The sequence below is a fragment of the Arachis ipaensis genome, chromosome B10 (assembly GCF_000816755.2).
Source record: "Arachis ipaensis cultivar K30076 chromosome B10, Araip1.1, whole genome shotgun sequence".
In the NCBI taxonomy this organism is placed as follows: Eukaryota; Viridiplantae; Streptophyta; class Magnoliopsida; order Fabales; family Fabaceae; genus Arachis; species Arachis ipaensis.
In genome coordinates, this window is record NC_029794.2 from 130,794,907 (window position 1) to 130,814,260 (window position 19,354).

General features: G+C 36.8%; 3 protein-coding genes across 3 annotated transcripts; 2 read left to right on the forward strand and 1 right to left on the reverse strand.

The window, feature by feature from the left end:
* On the forward strand, nt 1,578-2,760 carry LOC107622540 (psbP domain-containing protein 6, chloroplastic). The gene is made up of 3 exons (XM_016324472.2): nt 1,578-1,672; nt 1,712-2,293; nt 2,368-2,760. The coding sequence occupies exons 1-3, from the start codon at nt 1,607-1,609 to the stop codon at nt 2,536-2,538; spliced, it is 819 nt and encodes a 272-aa protein (XP_016179958.1). The 5' UTR covers nt 1,578-1,606; the 3' UTR covers nt 2,539-2,760.
* LOC107622539 (bZIP transcription factor 17) lies at nt 3,469-6,853 on the reverse strand. The gene is made up of 2 exons (XM_016324471.2): nt 4,775-6,853; nt 3,469-4,083 (listed from the first exon to the last, which is right to left on the reverse strand). Exons 1-2 carry the CDS (start codon nt 6,744-6,746, stop codon nt 3,653-3,655), a joined length of 2,403 nt encoding a protein of 800 aa, XP_016179957.1. The 5' UTR covers nt 6,747-6,853; the 3' UTR covers nt 3,469-3,652.
* On the forward strand, nt 12,306-14,112 carry LOC110268497. Its single transcript, XM_021114713.1, has 8 exons — nt 12,306-12,334; nt 12,528-12,649; nt 12,752-12,836; nt 12,927-13,059; nt 13,303-13,387; nt 13,533-13,654; nt 13,774-13,962; nt 14,083-14,112. The coding sequence occupies exons 1-8, from the start codon at nt 12,306-12,308 to the stop codon at nt 14,110-14,112; spliced, it is 795 nt and encodes a 264-aa protein (XP_020970372.1).

Genomic DNA, 19,354 nt, shown 5'->3' on the forward strand with positions numbered 1-19,354 from the left:
CTAAACTAGACGTTAGGCTTTCCTTTTCCGACTTTGAGAGTAATGCTCTTTGGACTTGCAATGTTGCTCCTTTCCAACTTCATCCTAATTCTTGGGCCTTTCTCAAAATATACCAACTTCTATGTCAGGAGCTTGATATCCGACCTTCAATCAATGTTTTCTTTTATCTTTTTGTTTTGATCAAGTCCTTTGGTTCAAAAAATATAGCTTAGCTTTTCTTTCGTGCCGTCCATGGTAGAAAGGTTTTCTCTATTTTTGACGAGTCCTTCCGTGATTTCAAAAATTATTTTTTCAAAATCCGAGTTATAGAGGAGGTCCGGCCTTTCTTCTTAGATGAGAATGATGAACCCTGTTTTTTCTTATATTGGAAAGAGGAACCCGTGATAGCCAAATATAATGTAGATGGCTTAGATGAGCTTGAAAAGGGTGTAATTGACTTATTCCAAGAGTGCTGGGGCTGGGCTTCTTACTTGGACACCAAAAAGTTCTTAGGGGATCCCAGTCAACTCCGATCCGAACTAAGTAGCTTTCTTACCTTTTGCTTATAAATTTTAGTTGCGAGTTTGTATTGACAAGTGATGTGCCTTTACTTGCTTTTACAGAAAAAATGGCTCCTAAGTCGGCTACCATGGCCGAGCCACCAGAGAGAATGTTGTGGCTCGTGGTATTCAACAAAAGAAAATCGGGGATACTTCTACCCGATCTACTCCCAAAAAATCAGATTCGGGTACATCAACTTCAAAGAAGATTATACCTATCCCAACAACTCGGCTAATTACTCTTGACTCTCTTTCAAAAAGTGTTAGGGCACGCCTTTTTACTTCTTCCTCTGAACCACCTCCGAAAAGACAAAAGATTGTCGAGGGAGTAGTATTTACAATAAGAGATTTGACGTGCTTGCTTGGAGTGAGAAAAACATTCTCCCTTATAGCCATATTAGCATGAACGATGTGGCTATCCAGAACCACCTTCAACTCCTAGCCCGAAGTGAAATTCGGGCGGCAGATGTGTGAGCTGCCTTGGCCAAGGAGTTAGAGAAAATTCCTATCAGCGCCATTCACAGCTCTCTGGTGGCTGCTTGAGTTGAAGTGGAGAGGCTGAAGGAGATCAACAAAGAATTGGAGGAGGAGAGGGATGGGCTGATGTCCGACTTGAATAAAGCTCAGGCCAAGGCGAAAAAGGCAGAGACGATCGTGGCCATGTCAAAAGGGTTGAAGAAGAAAGCAGAAGAGAGCTATACCCATATTATAAAATTCTTTATAATATTAGTTTCTCACCATATATTTTTTAAATAAAATTAAAAATAAAATATAACAAAAAATTATACTTAATGAAATAACTAAAAAAATGGAGAAGAATTATTATTACAATTATTATGAGGTAGAAATTTAGGTGTAGTTGATTTCATGTAAAGTTGATATTTGAGAATTGTTAGATGAAAATTTAGTCAAATCAATCAAATCATCTAACGACTCTCAAATATTAACTTTACGTAAAGTTAACTGGAGCTGAATTTCCACCTTATTATGATAGTTTAACTAAAGATTTTATGTTGAGTTTTGAAAATAGAGAAAGAAAGAGAGGGAAAAAGTGGGACAGATGGGAGATGCATAGAGGAGTTAAGTGTAACGAGTCTCGTCCTCACAGCGTGACAATGGATAAGACATTGTTGACTACTTCCCTTTAGAGTTCCCTGCAACTCGCTATCTTTGAAATGGCGACCTCTCCATTCACTACCTCCTTACTCACACTCCGCGCTTCTTCTTCTTCTTCTTATTCTAAACTCTCCTTCATCAGAGCCTCATCAAGAAGAGATCTCTTCAAGGGCGTTGCATTGCAGGCTCTTCCACTGCTTCTTCTCAGACCCTCACTCGCCAGAGAGGTTGAAGTTGGCTCTTTCCTTCCTCCTTCCCCTTCCGACCCCTCTTTTGTTCTCTTCAAAGCTTCTCCCAAGGACACCCCTGCCCTTCGAGCAGGAAATGTGCAGCCATACCAATTCATCCTCCCACCCACTTGGAAACAGGCACGTGTGGCAAACATATTATCTGGAAATTACTGTCAGCCAAAATGCGCAGAGCCTTGGGTTGAGGTCAAATTTGAAGATGAAAAACAGGGTAAAGTGCAGGTAGTGGCGTCGCCGTTAATACGCCTAACCAACAAACCAAATGCGACAATTGAAGACATTGGAAGCCCTGAGAAAGTGATTGCTTCTCTTGGTCCATTTGTCACTGGAAACACGTATGATCCTGATGAGCTCCTAGAAACTGAGGTTGAAAAGCTTGGCGATCAAACGGTACATACATGAATCAACTTCTCTTTCTTCTCTTCTGCTGTGTGTTGTTGTTGCTAACATTGTGCCATCTGCAGTACTATAAATACTTGCTTGAAACTCCATATGCTCTAACGGGTACGCACAACCTCGCCAAAGCAACGGCCAAGGGAAACACTCTTGTTCTCTTTGTGGCTAGTGCCAATGACAAGCAGTGGCAAGCTTCTCAGAAGACTTTGAAGGCCATGCTTGATTCCTTCCTCCTCTAGTTTTTTTTCTGAGTAAGAGTTGTGTTGGCTACCATTTGGAATTTTCTTTTCCAAGGTTCAAATCTCTGTGTTCTGATAGTGTTAGTTTATGCTATTCTTGTAACTACAAACTCAATAAAAATATCCATAAAGTTGATATAATCATTATTATACAAGGCTTCCAAATCATACATCTTATCTTATAAAATACAATAAGAGAGACTAGGGTTCTTTGAACAGCAAGTGATGTGCTGAAAGGTGTAATACTTGATTAGATAATCCACTGCCATATCTCAGTCTTGGTACCTTGCGAGATTATTATTTCTTAGCTTAGGAGTAATGGAAGCGGTTGCTTGTTCTTAACCAAAACGGAAGTTATTAAATTTTTTTCCAACACCTAATCTAACGTCTAATCATTATAGATTATTTCTTCTTCCATTTTATAACAGGTAAGTTACAGGCTACATGAATAATTAACAGTGTGAAGGAAGTTGTGGAGATGGTTAGCATAATCAACGTTAGATCTTCTGTGCCAAAAGTCCAAGACTTTGAATTGGGCACTCAAAGTTATATCATTAAAAGTTTTCTCACTTAATTTCTTTCATGAATTCCTTTGAGAATGTTGTCATTTAATCCATGTCTCTGTCACATTAAGTTGGCATTTTAATTTTCACAATATGAATTATGCAATATGTAATTTTGTGCTGCTGGAACTTTTGGAAGCAGCCAAAGAAGCATAGGACTATAGGAGAAGAGAGATTGAGGAGTTGTTTTTGGTGTTCAATAATAAAACATTATAGACACTGAAAAACGAGATTCTTTTATAAATTTCAACAAATAAAATAATGAGGTACCTTCCATAATTATTTTAAGCATCCTTTCATGATAGGGTAGGGTTACCGAATCCTTAGCCAAGTTAGAAAATAAAACAACGCTCGAATATGATCTCAATAAATAAAGAACGACACAAAATCAACTATATTCGCATCATATTATAGAAGTTATAAAAATCTCAACTCAGTACAGTTTGTTAATCCCACTTAAGGCATTGCTAAATTAACTTGCGTTGGTTATGTACAAAACTGAAACTATAACTTGTATTAGATGGTAGGTTCTGTGCTGTCAAAACGTTTTCTCAAGCAGTCACTAGATGCGGAGACAAACGAGGAAGACCACACGAGTATGTGACATACTTGACACTGTCCATGAGCACAACCACAAATATCCGAGAGATCGATTTTGGAGTCATCACACCGTCGACATCACTATCTGCGGCCTCTTTGGGATCAACAAGCACTGAAACCACCATGGAAGATTTATTACCATGGAAGTGATCACTCTCTGAATTCCTTACATGGTCTTCAGTTAGGTTCAGACTGGTTCCATCAAGGTGACCTGGGAGCCCATGGAGGATTCTTCTGTTCCTGGTCTTGTTAAGTGCTGTAACATTCTGGCGGCTCTCCCGAGAAACATTGGCAACTGATGTTGCCGGAACTATAGCGCCAGGTTTTGGAGAGGCATCAAACTGGAAGACTTCTGTGCACATGCCTGAACTTAACATTGGTCCTGCATAAGGGAATCAGAACAGTCAGTATACATCAATGCTTCGCAGGCACCAAAATAGGCAACCAAGCACATAATAGATTAGACAGAAATTGCAACTTGCAAGGCAGCAAGAGACAACCAACAATATAGATGCGCTCAAGTAATTAAGTATGACCGAGTGGTAGGCAAAACGAAGACATTGATTCAGCTCTTATATTCAACAGGCATACCTTGAAGCCTCACATATGCAAAAAGAATTGAAAATGCAACAATTGGTGGATGCCATGACATTGTCAAATTAAGCAGTGTTAAAACCAAGCTATCAAACTATTTTGAGACTTCCCACTAACCAAACCCAATTACTGCATCTAACCAAGTTCTAAAGTCTTCTACAACAACCCATATTGGTAGCAGAAGACACAATCTTGTAATTACCAAACAGCATGATGATTTTTCATCCAGGACAACCAAGGAACAGACAAGACCAGTACAACAAGCTACTAAAATTTAGCTTAGTTAGAATCTCCAACACACGATCATAGACAAAATTGATGTTAGGTGGCAATCAATAAAATGTGATTCCAAATTCAGCCTTAAACAACAACCAACAAGACATATCACAAGTCAGCAGGAGACAATGTATCTTCATATTCAGCAATTTGAGAGTGAAAAGTAAAAACCAGTAACAGACACAAGTCAAACAGATGATCACCTGCAAGGCCTTCACGGAACCACTGTTGCATTTTACCATCACTTGCAGAGGATTTCATGTGGTCCTTTAAAGTTTTGGTTGAACCAGAACCAAGAGCCTTCCTCTGCTCAGGTGGAACAGTATACACATGAGGATGCTGACCTCTATTTCTTCCAACTTCAGGAATTGCCAAAGCAGAATCCCAATCCTTAGTAATGACCAAACCAGTTTCTTTATTCTCTTTCTTTGCCTCATGAGTCTGAGAAGCCATAGCTTTCTCACCAGCCAGTATAGAATGGATTATCAAGTTTCCATCAATCTTCACCAGCTTATCATTCCTAGGGACATACAGCGAAGCAAGGAGGGGCTCACTGGCATTGCCACGATGGCCGAATTCATCGCATCGTGGGTCTTGCCGTTCATGAGATTGCTCTCCTAGTTTCCGACCCCTCTCATAATCCCTGTGGTCGGAAATACTAAACCTCCCATTGGAATACCCTATATCCTCGTCTCTTTCAGATCCATTCCTAGGACCATTCACAGGCCACACCTTCCCTCCACCTTGATGATTATACAACCTATCAGTAACATAGCTAGACCTACCAGGAACATACCCCACTAAGCCACCAAACTTGACATCCACGATAGGAACAAGCCCACCAAAAAGCAGTATAAAGAAAAACAGACCCAACAAACTAATGCTAGCAACCTTCTTAGTTTTCACCTCACTTTTCTTACCCTCAGACTTCTTACTCTTTGATGAAGAAGCAGGTTGCTGAGGCTTCAACTTTGGAATGGGGACCAAGGGAACCTGAGATCCTTGAGGCTTAACAACATATGGAGCACATGGCATCCATGTATAAGGCATGTGGGCCATGGGAGGAGCATGAGGATACATCCCAGGAACAGGTGGGGGAGGAGGGCACATCCCACCAACACCCAATTGCTGCCTTAAAGTGGCGTTCTCAGCCATCACAAACGAAATCTTGCTACTCAAATCAGCAATTGTTGAATGCATTGACCGCACCTTCTCCTCAAGCTCTTCCACATAGTGCTTCTTCCTCTGCCTCGAAAGCTGTGCACTTTCCCTGTTTCTCATCAATCTGGCCTTCCTCTTCTCGTCGTCGTCATCAACCACCACATTCTGTTGGGTCTTGTTCTCCACAGGCGCTGATGATCTTCTGAATTTGGTTGTTCTAGTCTCAGCACTCCCTTCACTCTGATCTTGCTTTCTCTTCAGATCACAACCTTTTCCATTATCCTCCAATTTCACGTTCCGATCCAAAATTGTATGTGCGTGTGTCGATGAAATTTCCCTCTCGTAACGGCAACAATCAGGTGAGGGAGAGTTCATGGTTTCGTATACACCCGACCCGCTACCGTTCCCCGAACCCCGCGAAGAAATCGCACCATTCGACGACTCTTCCCTTTCGCCGCACGAATCAGAATCATGCGACGGAAAGCTCGAGTCTTTCACAACAGCAGAGTCACGAGGATTCGGTGAAAGCTCGCGCTTGAAGCTGCCTGACTCCGAGGAGGACTGAGAATTCAAAAACCTAGAAACACCGGAGCTCCGATCGCCATAAACAGCACAGGATCCTGATTCCGGCGAGTCTGAATTAGCGGCGTCGCAATCGGAATTCTTACCAGAACAATCGCCGAGATCATCGTTCGTCGGCAAAATCAGGTCGCCATTAGGGTTGCATGCGTCGGGGAGGAGAAAATCGTCGGCATCGGAGGGGATGTAAAGGTTATCGAGGTCGTCGAAGGTGATTTCATAGTCACCGCCGTCGCCAAAATCCATGGGAAATTCGAGATCGGAAGCGAAGGCGTGAGTATTCAGTGTGCCAACACCATTTTCGACGAAAAGCGCGTCCATGGAGGGGATGGGTAATCCGTCGAATTGGGAGGAGAAATCATCGAATGCGAGGTCAGACGGCGCCTCGGCCGCCTGCGGTGCGCACTCGGCGGCGATAATGCCGGGGCCGGGCATGGACGGAGGAAGGATTTGGGAGAATTGAGGAATTTTCAGTAATTCAGCAGAAAAGTGTGATGAACGACGACAAAGACTTGGGTTTTGGGAAGATGAGAGAATGAGGGTTTTTCTCGTTGTTTTGAAGTGTCCTGCGCGTGGGATCACGTGCCATAAAACCAGTTACAGGATCAGGATAATAACTGAGATCTCGTTTAGATACGCGCGCGTGGTTTCACCGCTTAACTGAATAGTGTAGATCCGGTTTTGAATTTTTTTTTTCTCTTTTAAAAAGATCACAAAAAAACTCGGCTAAAAAATTTAGATATGGAAATGAGATATGTGATATATTTTAATATTGTAATTTTGAGTATTTTTTAAAATTGTGGGATGTTTAAAAAATTTTAAAAATTTGGAGTACACAAATTGAACCATCCTGTTTAAAAAATTTAAAAAATAGACAAATCCGATTTGTGTATCCCAAATTTTTTTAATTTTTTAAATACAAATCATCGGGTCCGATTTGTGTACCAAAAGATTAGACAATCTGATTTCTATACCTCTTACAAATTGGACGGTTCGATCTTAATTTCTGACACCACAGCTGTATAAGCACCTATACACTCCATAACTACGTCCTACACCATTCTCTCTTCCATATCTAAATTAAAAAGTGAAAGAACTATATTTTAGGGAATTTTTTATTTAAATTAAAAAAATAATATTTACCAATTTAAATAAACGTATAAGTATTTACCAAATTACATTTAGAGTCATATCTCGGATACCGTGGGAAAACAAAAAAATGAACGTATCTCAGATGCGTTGATTTCGTTCTGTGATACAGAACGTGCTGGTCATATCCCAAATGTGCCCGAGATATGAACAAGAGAGCATCTCGAATACACTGCATCCGAGATATGCTCATATTCTGACATGTAGCAGTGCATCCGAGATACGTGCAAGGAAGCAAAACAGAGGCACTGCATTCGAAATATAGTCAAGATTATAATTAAGGTCTCAGCACCCAAGATATGTTGTACAATAAGTCTATTTATAGAGACCATCTCAATACCTCTCATCTCACAATTCACAAACCATTCATTTCTTTCTCTTCTTTTGATTTTGCTCTGATGGAGAACAATCAATACTTTTTTGTGGTGGTTTATCCGAATGGGATAGTCAGACACGGCGATGAATGAGTGATTTTTTTAGTCTGACAATACTGTGATCATGTGATGTTGTGCACTTACCGGGTTGATACCCTGGATGCGCTAAAGACGATCATGCTGAGCAATATGGGAGGAGTACGAACAAAGGAGGTAGGGAGGATTGCATATAGATTTCTGTATGCGCTTCCGAACGGGAGATTTACGAACTAGTTATTCTGGATAGATGGGAATCAGCATGTGAAGGTAATGTTCGACATACATGCACAACTGATGCCCCAACATGTGATGGAGTTGTATGCTATGGTATGTGATGTAATTGTTGGGGATGGGCTGTCTCCTCCGGGTCCTGAAGTCGTGCCGCTCGAGGTTACACCAATCCACTATGCCCAGCCTCATGATAGTGCCAACGATTCCGACAGTGAGGGCGATTCCATCTATGTTGCTGGGTCCGAGTCATAAAGTGATACAATGTCAGAGGATGAGTTTGTGCCGGAGACTCCCAGAGGCACTGTTGGTAGGTTTCTGCTACCTCCACCTTTAGCCATTCCTCGACTGTCAAATGTTCCTAGCCATTACCAGACGTTGAACTTGGATGCAATGCACTCGGATGATCTTTTGAATGCTGGGGACGGGGAGGATTACAACACGGATGGTGGGGTAGAATTCTAAAGTGGGCATAGGTTCAACAACCGAGAAGTAGTCCTACTGGTGGTGAAGAACTACAGTATTCGACGAAATGTGGAGTACAGAGTGCTAGAGTCAGATAGGCTAAAATATCACTGCCAATGCAAGCAATTCTCCAATGGTTGTCCGTGGAGTTTTCGTGTGGCATTACGACAGAACTTGAATTACTGGTATATTTTGCATTATATTGTGGATGCATTAGACTCTATCCATTTGTTTTTTGTTTAGCATGTTGTTGACATTGGATCAATATTCGTAGGAAGGTACGTCGGTTCGGTGGATCACATACCTGTCTGGCACCAACCATGTCTCAAGACCATGCGCAACTGGATACTGGGTTGATTTGCAAAGTTGTGTTACCTATGATAAAGACTGATCCTTCGATATCTATCCCGGTGTTGCAAAGTACTGTCCATCAAAATTATCATTTTAAGCCCTCATATCGGAAAGTGTGGATGGCAAAGCAAAAGGCAATTGCCAAAATCTATGGCGATTAGGAAGAGTCATACAATAGGATTATGGCACTCTTACAAGCCTTGCAGGAGTACCTCCTAGGTACGATCCACGAATGCAATGTTGTCCCTTATTACAACGAGGATATGGATGACGGAGAGTGGAGTCAGTTTGATAAAGTTTTTTGGGCATTTCCTCCATGTATTGAAGCGTTTAAGCATTACAAGCCGTTTGTATCGGTGTATGAAACACATATGTACGGCAAGTACGGGGGCGTGCTTTTGATTGCTGTGACTCAAGATGGTAACAACAATATTCTTCCTATAGCTTTCTGATTAGTGGAGTTTGAGACAACAGAGTCATGGTCATTTTTCTCTCAAATTTGAGACAACATGTTACTCCACAACCAGGAATCCTGATCATATCAGATAGATCATAGGCCATTCGCGCTGCTCTCAATGCACCTCACAGTAGATGGCATCTCCCGTCAGCATATCATGCTTACTGCATACGACACATGGCTTCAAACATCAATTCCAGGTTCAAGTCAATTGAGGGTAAGAGATACCTGATAAATGTGGCGTACAGTCTGAGTAAGAAAGGATGCGACTGGTATTTGGATGCTTTATGTACACTGTCCCGTGAGATGGTGGATTGGGCTCTTCGTTTCAAGAAGGAATTGTGGTTGCAACATTGCGACGAAGGTCGTCGGTATGGTCACATAACTACAAACCTATTAGAGTGTATAAATGTCGTGCTAAAGGGAACGAGGAATCTTCCGATGGTAGCGATTGTTCGGGCAACGTATGAGCGGTTGCAACAGTTGTTTGTGCGCAGAGGACGCGAATCACATGCTTAGTTATATGGTGGACAGATCCACTCGCAGCGGCTGTTGGCAGCTATAGATAAGAACGGAGAGAGCCTGCCGATGTTGCGAGTCACCCATTGTAATCGTAGGGCATCTGTTTTTAGCGTGGAAGAGGTGGAGCCAGTAGATGGTTGGTCACAGACTTCATATCGGGTTCGTCTGACCGAGCGTACATGCAATTGTGGCCTGTTCCAGTCATTACATTACCCATGTCGACACGCCCTGGCGGCATGTGCAGCTGCGAGTATTGAGTGGGGTCATTTTGTGGACCTCGTGTACACGATGGCCTCTGTATTCAAGGTATACGAGAAAGAGTTTCCACCGATACCAGACGAAAAGATGTGGTCTCCATGGTACGGTGCACGCCTGAAGCCCAACTAAGCCATGAACAGAAAGGCATCGGGTAGGCCGGTATCCACTCGGATCCGAAATGAGATGGATGCCATTGAGCGTGCGGAGAAGAGATGTGGGCTCTGCTGCGGAGAGGGCCACACCAGACGTGGGTGTCCCATTGCGCCCCACTCGGATCCATGACGACGCATGCAGTTTAGAGTTTAGGTCTTTTTGTTCCAATGTTGTCACTTTGATGTACTGATTGTTATTAAACGTGTTTAATGTGTAATGAAGCATAAGTTCTGCATAACTAATTATCTTCGATTGTTATGGGACCATTTTTCATCTACAACATTACAATATTTTCATAACATCGAATTTTGACTATATCTCGGATGCAGTGCCCTTGTTTTGCTTCCTTGTACATATCTCGGATGCACTGCTACATGTCAAAATATGATCATATCTCGGATGTAGTGTATCTGAGATGCTCTGTTGTTCATATCTCGGGTGCACCCAGGATATGACCAGCGCGTTCTGTATCACAGAACGGGATCAGTGCATCCGAAATACGTTTGTTTTTTGGTTTCTCCCACTGTATCCGAGATATGACTCTAAATGTAATTTGGTAAATCTATTACTTGTATAATGATCGTGGCTCCTGAAGCCACGCGTCATTCTCTCAATTAACCAGAATAAAAAATCCCTCCTATTATCTATCTATCTATCTTTCACTCCAATCCCTCTCTCTCGCTTTTGAAACTCTAAATCCCCCTTTCTGCTTCGTTCTCTCCTCCATAGCCCACAAACTCATTCTGGTCCATATAATCGCTGCCCATCCACGCTCTCTTTACGGCTTTCCCTGGTTCTCAAAACCTCATTTCAGTAAGCCATATATCTCTATTTGGAATGCCATCTTTTAAACACCATTTTTGTCAACCCCCATCTGGAAACCCTAACTCACCGAGCTGGACAGAATCTTCGTCTCAGATCATAATCACGGCGATGGTGCTGTTAGTTTCAGCTGGTGAAATGTCGGTGATGCTGAGCGACTAAGATATCTATTGCGTGGTTGATGCGCTCTCGAACGTTAACAGCCTTGGTGATACATGTTGGGTCGAGATCTGAACCAGCGGTCCCCCATGAAGGTATTCTCTCGATTTATTTCTTTGTCTGGGACTGGGTCTTTAATCTCTTTGATTTAGGATTTTCTGTCTGTTTTCGTTGTCTTTGATTTGAGGTTTGGTATGTTTTCTGTTTCTGGATGGCTTCAGATGTTCTGGAAGTTTAATTTTAGCAAGATTAAGAAGATTGGTTTCCGTATGTGCTGTCGCGGTAAAAAAAACCTCTTCATTTATGATCTTTGGAAGAAATCTGACTATTCTGGTAGTTGGTATAGGTGATTTGCGGCGTCGCCTCTTTGCTGATTATGCTATCATAATTTTTTTCTCAACTAATAATTAAAATTAAAATGTATTTTCTTTTTGCCCCCAAATTTTAAAAAGGGAGAGAAGAAGTATGATATAGAGGGGGTGAATTTGGGTGGCAAATATAAAGACTGTCAAAACAAATTGCATTTTGATTTAGTACATTCTTAGGTCGGTCTGTTGGGATAGTCTTCTTTGATATTTTTTCTTGCACTTTTTGCTTTGCCACTTTATCTTTGGTGAATTGTTTGAAAGTTTGTATATTTGAATGAGTTATGAGAGAAGCTAATATTTTTGTTTAATCCTATCATTTGTTTTGAAGGAAATGGATTTTGCTGCTGAGCAATCTACAAGGGTGACTGATGCATATTGTATGCTCAGCCAGCCTTTGTCAAGAGCAATTTACATGGTAAGCATAGTCGCCTGTGAAGATTCCAAAATTTCTTTATTTTTTGTGCATCTATCTTACTTGAGTTATGTGAAATTTAATATGTTTATCTTTATAATTAATTCACTTTATTTAAAGATTTATTGATCGTAGGAAAAATGTGTGCAGATTTGCAGAAATGTATATGACATAGTTTAAGTGATCAAAGTAGAAAATTCTTTCATATGTTTTTTTAATGTTTGTTGTTGGCTGCGAATGGTGAGGAGTGACCAATTTAAGATCGGGTAACATTGCAAGAACAATATCTGCATAGAAGGATTGTGAAGGAAGATCTCACAAAAATCTCCTTTGAGATGATTGAAAGGTGTTGACAATGCCACTCGCTAGGTGTTTAATAAAAATATTTCTTTTTTGTTTTCGGTGTGTTTGTATAGTCAAGTTTCTAATAGTGTAGGTGATTTTGTTGGTTGTTTTCAGTCATAGGATTCGGTGTGCCTTATTTGGTGAATATGTTGATGAACTTAATCGATTTCTGTCTTCTGAGTATGCTGAACAGCCAGTTGTAGTTTTACAACTTGCCAAAGTTAAGGTATTTAGAGGTTTGTATCATGTAAATTTCACTTCAGGTGTGTCGGTTATCCAAGTTCACTTGGTTTTACTACTATATTCCTGTAACCAATGTATCTATTTTTTATTTTCAGGTAGAGTTGGACTTCAAAATGTTATGTTTGCATCAAAGTTTGAATTTAATCTTGACATCCCAGAGGTGGTAGCTTTTCGGAAAAGGTATTTTTGTACGTGTAGTTTCTGCTGTGTTTTTTGTTGTTGTTGTTGTCATTGTTTACTTATTTAAGTTGGTACTGTATTTGTTAACAGTTCTATTCCACATGGAGTTAGTACATCCCAACCCATTGGCATTGTTAGATCTGAAAAAAATATCGGAATAGAAGAAGATTTTATGAAGCTCACACCTAAGTGTACTGTAAAGTCGCTTGATGATAACAACCAGGTTGGAACCAGTTTAATTTTTTTTTTTATCATGTTTACTCTTGATAATTTTTGTTAAATTTTCTTTTTCTATTCGTTAGTAAATACTGCTTTGTTTTGGAACGATATTAATGCTTTTGTCCTCCTTTGTACTTAAAAATACTATGCTGTTAGTATTTATTTTAGTTTTTCAATTTTAGTTTATATTACAACTATCTTTGGTTATAATGTCTTAATATTTATGAACATGGTCTTATATTTTTAGGCTGAAATTTTTGTTGTACTAGCGAAGATAGCTGAAATAGTTGAGGATGATCCTTGGTGGTACTCTGCTTGTGTGTGTGGCAAAGGTGTTCAGGCAGAATCTGGAATTTACTTTTGTCAATTTTGCAACATCCATATTACAAATGTGACTCCTAGGTATAAATATTATTTCTGCGTAATTGTTAACCTTAGGCCAGTATTTATGTGCATCTTAAAAAAATTCAGGTTGAGTGAAGGTGTTGGTTGAGGATTCCACTGGTGTTTCTATTTTTGTCCTCTTTGATCGTGAGGCAAGTTACCTACTGAATAAGACTTGTGCCCAGCTGTTTGAACAACATCTTAAGGATGTTGATGTAAGTCACTCGAATGCTATATTCTTTTTATGTGCTGATTTTATTGTTAAAGAGTTTTCTTATCCTTCGGTTTCTACCGATTCATTTTTTCTATTGTGTCTGTTTTATATTGTTCGTAGGTTGTGTTTGGCACACAGTCTCCTCCTATATTCCAAGAAATTGTTGGAAAAACTATGCTGTTCAAGGTTCTTAGTAGGCCTGTTGGGATGAAAAAATTCAAAGGGACTTATCCAGTGAGGCGTGTTTGTGATGATGCTGCAATAGTTGGAATGTTTGAGCTCTCTGGTTCAGATTTGAGTCCTAAAAAGGTAAAAAATGAAATTCACACCTATTGTTTCATTTTAATAAATTCTTTCTTAAATTTTTCAATTTTTGGTTGTTCCACCTTTATTCATGTCTTATATCGGATGTGCTTTGTATTATCCAAGGCTGGATTTTTACCAAAAAGAGAGGGATAATTTGGGAACCCTCTAAGATTACTAAATCATCGAATTTAGGATTGACTCCTTCCAGCTGCTCTGAGCTCTTTGCTGGTTCGCCTCAATGTACCCAAAAGGAATCAAGTGTTGTTGACTTGGGAGCTGATGAAGATGCTAAGGTTCCATGCTTCGAGTTCCTTCTATTAGTTTTTCTGTATTACTTTTCACCCTTTTTTGAGTTGTGTTTAAATTGAACCTAATATATTGTGTTATTTAATAGTGTCTTCTCCTCAAGAGAAAGTCTGCTGATGCCGTGGTGGATAAGTTAAATGAAGTGGATAGTTCTGAAAATTCATGTGATGAAGTTGATGAAAGTGAAGAGGTGAGTATTGTTGCCAATTTTTTTTGATAGGGCGCTTAATTTTATGATAAAGTTCGTTTGACTAGAACTCATTAATTATCCCTCTAATTAGGTTTATATTTTTATGCAATTGTTTACACTAGGAGTATGTGGTTGGCGTTAATCGAGTCTCTGTTGATGCTGAGAAAGATGTGAAGCCTTCGTTGAAGAGGTTGAGAAGATCCTTGAAGCTGCAATTTGATGAAGCTGATAAGTCTTGTGGCTCGGGGAATGACGGCTCTTCTGGACATGGGGTTAATTGAGGTGGCTGTCCATGGCAGTTAACTAGAGCTACTGATTAGGACTAATCTAGGGCATTAGGTATTTTGGTTGTGTCCATGTAATAGCATTTGATGCATTGGATTGTAGTAGATGAGAATATGTATGTGTTTTCATGTTTTCTATAAGTTGTTTGGGTTGTTTTTTGGGCATCTTTCTCATGTAATAGATTAAGTGCTAGGGTATGGACACAATATCATTAGCCACTAGGCAAATTAGCTATTTAGCCCTTTATGTTTGTAGCTCTTTTATGATATAAAAATCTCTCCTTCCACAATTTAGTTTATTTCTTAGCTTATGTGGTTTTGTTAAGTGAATGCTTTATGGTATTTAGATGACTGAATTTTCATGTGTTGTTGAATTAATTTGTACTTTCTTGATATATCTATATTGAACAGATTGGAAGTGATCTTTTGGCCATTTCTTTTGTTTTGATGGATTTCTTAGGTGCATTTTGTCTAAAATGGCTAATGTAGCTTAGGTATTAAAAAAGTTCGTTCTTTGTTAAAATGATGAGAAGGATATATGTACACTACAAAATCAGTCATGATTTTCTATCCGACTGATTTTTTTTTTATTAGATAAAGTAATTTCAAAAACATTTGGATCTTATTGGCTCCCTCTCATGTCAATTTGAGAGTCAAATATGCAATTCTTTTAATACACAATTTTGACATTAATGGCACAAAATTATAAAAAAAAATTAACAAAAAAAAATTCAGTCTCTTATGACTCAACTCGAATAGTTTACTTATGGTTAGTTGATTTATTGTAGAGTAAGTTTAACTATATATTTTATAATAATAATAACTCTATTTTCATTGTTATTGCTGAATCTATTTTTTGCATCATGTCATAATATAAAGAAGGAACATAAATTTTCAACCCGTGGATTGCACGAATCTTCTACTAATACTTATACATTTATTTAAATCGATAAATATTATTTTTTTAATTTAAATAAAAAAATCCCTACTTTAGGTGATAAGAGTCATTCACTGATGTAAATTTGTTTTCCGGCGCGTAATTATTATTATTATTTAGTGGTATTCATGATAGTTTTGAATGCTAGAGTGTTGAAATTCAATGTGGTCTAATTAAAATTCAGTCGTTCAAGTCAAACAGAAAATCATAGAATTTTAAATTTGATTTATTTTTTTCCTTATAACTCCAAATATATTTTTTAAATACATTTAAGCAAACTTGTAAAAAATGCGGGCGGCCGTGGCTGATTCGTGCGTTGTAAACAAAATGATGAGCGCGTGGAGTTTGTTCGAAGCAGGTGCGCTTGAGTCTTGACTCTTCTTGACACGCTTTCCTTGCGACTTGTGACTTAAGACAATGTATTTTTATTGGTTTATTTTTAAAAGTTTATTTATCTGTCAGAAATGTGTGTCTGGAAACTTCGTCGATAGGAATTACGAATAGGATTATGCGCACAATATACCGAGTCTGAAAGAGCAATAGTCTATTCCAAATTTCCAAATGCACGAGTTGCGTTTCCGCTACGTCCTGTTGTGTCACGTGATGTCTTGTTTTTCTTTTATTTATATTTTCGGTCTAATGAATATGAATGTACTTTTGGGATTTATTTTTTTGGTTTGTACAAAAACACACACACTTTTTTTATTTTTTGGTATTAAAAACACACACACACTAACCTACCCAACGGGTTCGCTGGTAGTTGAGTCCAAAATTAGTTGAACAACTCAACAACTTTGGATGTGGCAAATTCGAGTGACAAATTATATGCTTTTTAATAAAGCTTTTGATTTTTTGTGTGGGAGAGAGAAACGTGTATGACAATATGGTGTGAAGAGGGAGGTGTTTTATTTGGTTATGAGACGACACAAATTGGAGGCACCGATTTATTTGCATTGTTTTATTTTTTAAACAAACAATCACAAATCGGACGGTCCGATTTGTGATTTCGAAAATAAAAAAATTTTTAATGTTAAAATCGGACCATCCGATTTTTATTTTAACACATAAAAAAATAAAAAATACAAATCGAATCTTCCGATTTGGAGTTTAATTTTCTCTTCAAGCAAATCGGACCCTCCAGTTTGTAATTTATTTTTTCATCAAACAAATCGGACCGTCCGATTTGAATAAAACACCATATAAAAAAAACACCTAATTTTTCAATAACAATGTATTACACATATATTTAATTAATATAAAAAAAATTAGCCTTTTAATAAATACGCTTTCCTCCGGTGTACAATATATATATATATTTGATGAAAATCAAATAATGGATAAAAACTCTTAAGTGTTGGGTGTGGGAGTGTGTAATATGAGTAAGTTTATGATATAATGTCTATAATTAGAAGTTGTTTGATTAATTTTATAATTCCTTGTAGTGTATTTTTTTTAGTGTTTTGTTCCCTCGTCCAATTTTATAGGTGGTGTAGTTATAATTTATTTATGAACAGATATATCGAGAATAATATTTTATTCATTAAATATTTTTAAATTAGAGAAGGATTCAGATTATTTAAAAAAGAAAAAAAAATCTCAAAATATTGCAATATTTTTTTATGTAATTTTAGAAACAAACAAGAATTTATCTCCATTTTTATATGTTAATATTCTATAAATTGAATGTCCGGATTTAGTTCACCATACTGACCATAGAGAATATATGGAATTGATCTTATTCTTCAATTTATATTGTCAAGTGTAATTTTTTATTATTTTTTTAAGTAGGACAAAAAAATATACGAGACAAAATATTAACTGGTAAAATATTATATTTGACCAAATAATTAAAAAAATTTATGTTTGAAAATATATGATTGTCTATTTTAGACTTAAATTTAATGTCTTTTACTTATTTATATGATTATTTTATGAATAAAATGTTTGTTTTTATGTATAAAAAAATAATAATACTATACATACAAGTGTTTTTGTAATTCAATCTAACTAAGTTGGCACAAATCTAAAACACGTGTCATTATGTGTCTCTTTTTTATATTTTTTTTAGCATATAAATATTTGTTGAATAGCATAAAAATTTATTAATATAGCACATAAATATGTACATATAGTACATAAATTTTTGCACATAGTAAAATTTTATCGATATAGCATAGAAATTTTTACACATAGTACAAAAATTTTTACTACGAATATATTTTGTTAGTTGAGTGAATCAATTGTGATCTTTAAAAAATTTATATGTTGGCATAAAAATTTTTTTTGTTATATGCTATGTACCAAAATTTTTGTGTTGTATATATTTTGTTAGTTGGGTACCAATAATTTAAATGTGATCCTTTAAAAATTTGTATTGTATACTAAAATTTGTATGTTTACATCAAAATTTCAGTGTTCTAATTTTTTGAACTTCTATAAAAGAAAAAAACACGAAGATGTCAATGACGATGATGATAATAAAGGAGGATGAGAAGAAAAATAAAGAGAAAAAAAAAGAAAAAATCAAACAAGAGAAGAAAACAATGAAAAAGAAGAAGACTATAAGAATAACGATGACAAAAATATTGTTAAGAAAAAAATTAAGAAGATAACACCAACCATATTTCATTTAGAAAAGAAATGCAAGAATCTCATTTAGTTAGAACCTAGTTAATAAAATTATTTAGGCATGTAGCTTTATTGAAAAAAAAATTATAAATGAATTAGTTTATGAAACAAAGTTGAAATTCATTTGCTTATAAGAAACAAGAAATTAATTATTTATTTTTATTTTAGTGTTTGTTTGAGTGTCATTAAATTGATAAAAAAAATATTTTTTAATGAAAACAAATCTTTTTTTTTTATTTTTTAGTGTGTTTGATAAATTTCTAATAGTAAAAGTAAAAGTATTAGAAAAATTAAAAAACATCTTTTTTAAAAAGATATAATTTATATTTTTTTTAGAAGTCTAAACATAATTAATAAATAAAAAAATATTTTTACATAAGATATCCAAACATAAAATCACTTTTACTTTTCTAAAATATCTCTTCAAAAAGGCCCTTAACTTGGTTTTCTTTATATATTAAAATCAACAACTTTTTCATATATTTTCATAAATTTTATAAAATAACACAAATTGGCTTCCAATTGAAATAAGTTTTAAAATTTTCAACTATGGAAAAAAACTAAATTGTAAAATTACTTTTCTTTTAAAACTAAAAACAAATGCACCCTTAATAAACCCCGATAGTCCCGTTTTATAAACAATCTACTGGCTTACAATTTTAAGTTTTTAACCATGTAAAAGATAAAATAAAAGAAAGAATCATGTAGAATATTATTTATGAACCTACAATCCAATTGTATTTTACTCTTTTATGCACATGTCATTTAAATCTAAAATCCCACATCTAACTCCAATCTCATTCCTTGACTTACCTTGTTTGGTAAAACCAAATCCGAAAACCGTTTTTATTCTGTATACTATCCTACAATGGAAGTTGTAATTTGAAAATCCGGTCAAGAATAAAAAAATATAACGTTAAAATTTGGTTCTTAAAAGATAAATAAAAACAATATAATAACGAAAAGATTTTAAATTTTTAATATATTCAATGGATTCCTAAAATCTTAAAATGGATCCGTATTAACAAGACCATAAATAAAAGAAGAAAA

Bases quoted from the DNA above. Each gene is read 5' to 3' on its own strand.
- LOC107622540 (XM_016324472.2), top strand. From the start codon at position 1,607: ATGCATAGAGGAGTTAAGTGTAACGAGTCTCGTCCTCACAGCGTGACA. The intron at 1,673-1,711 runs ACTACTTCCCTT...CTCGCTATCTTT, and splicing joins CAATGGATAAGACATTGTTG to GAAATGGCGACCTCTCCATT. The intron at 2,294-2,367 runs GTACATACATGA...TGCCATCTGCAG, and splicing joins AAAAGCTTGGCGATCAAACG to TACTATAAATACTTGCTTGA.
- LOC107622539 (XM_016324471.2), bottom strand. From the start codon at position 6,746: ATGCCCGGCCCCGGCATTATCGCCGCCGAGTGCGCACCGCAGGCGGCC. The intron at 4,084-4,774 runs GTGATCATCTGT...TCCCTTATGCAG, and splicing joins GTTCCGTGAAGGCCTTGCAG to GACCAATGTTAAGTTCAGGC.
- LOC110268497 (XM_021114713.1), top strand. From the start codon at position 12,306: ATGGTGAGGAGTGACCAATTTAAGATCGG. The intron at 12,335-12,527 runs GTAACATTGCAA...GGTTGTTTTCAG, and splicing joins AGTGACCAATTTAAGATCGG to TCATAGGATTCGGTGTGCCT. The intron at 12,837-12,926 runs GTATTTTTGTAC...ATTTGTTAACAG, and splicing joins GTGGTAGCTTTTCGGAAAAG to TTCTATTCCACATGGAGTTA.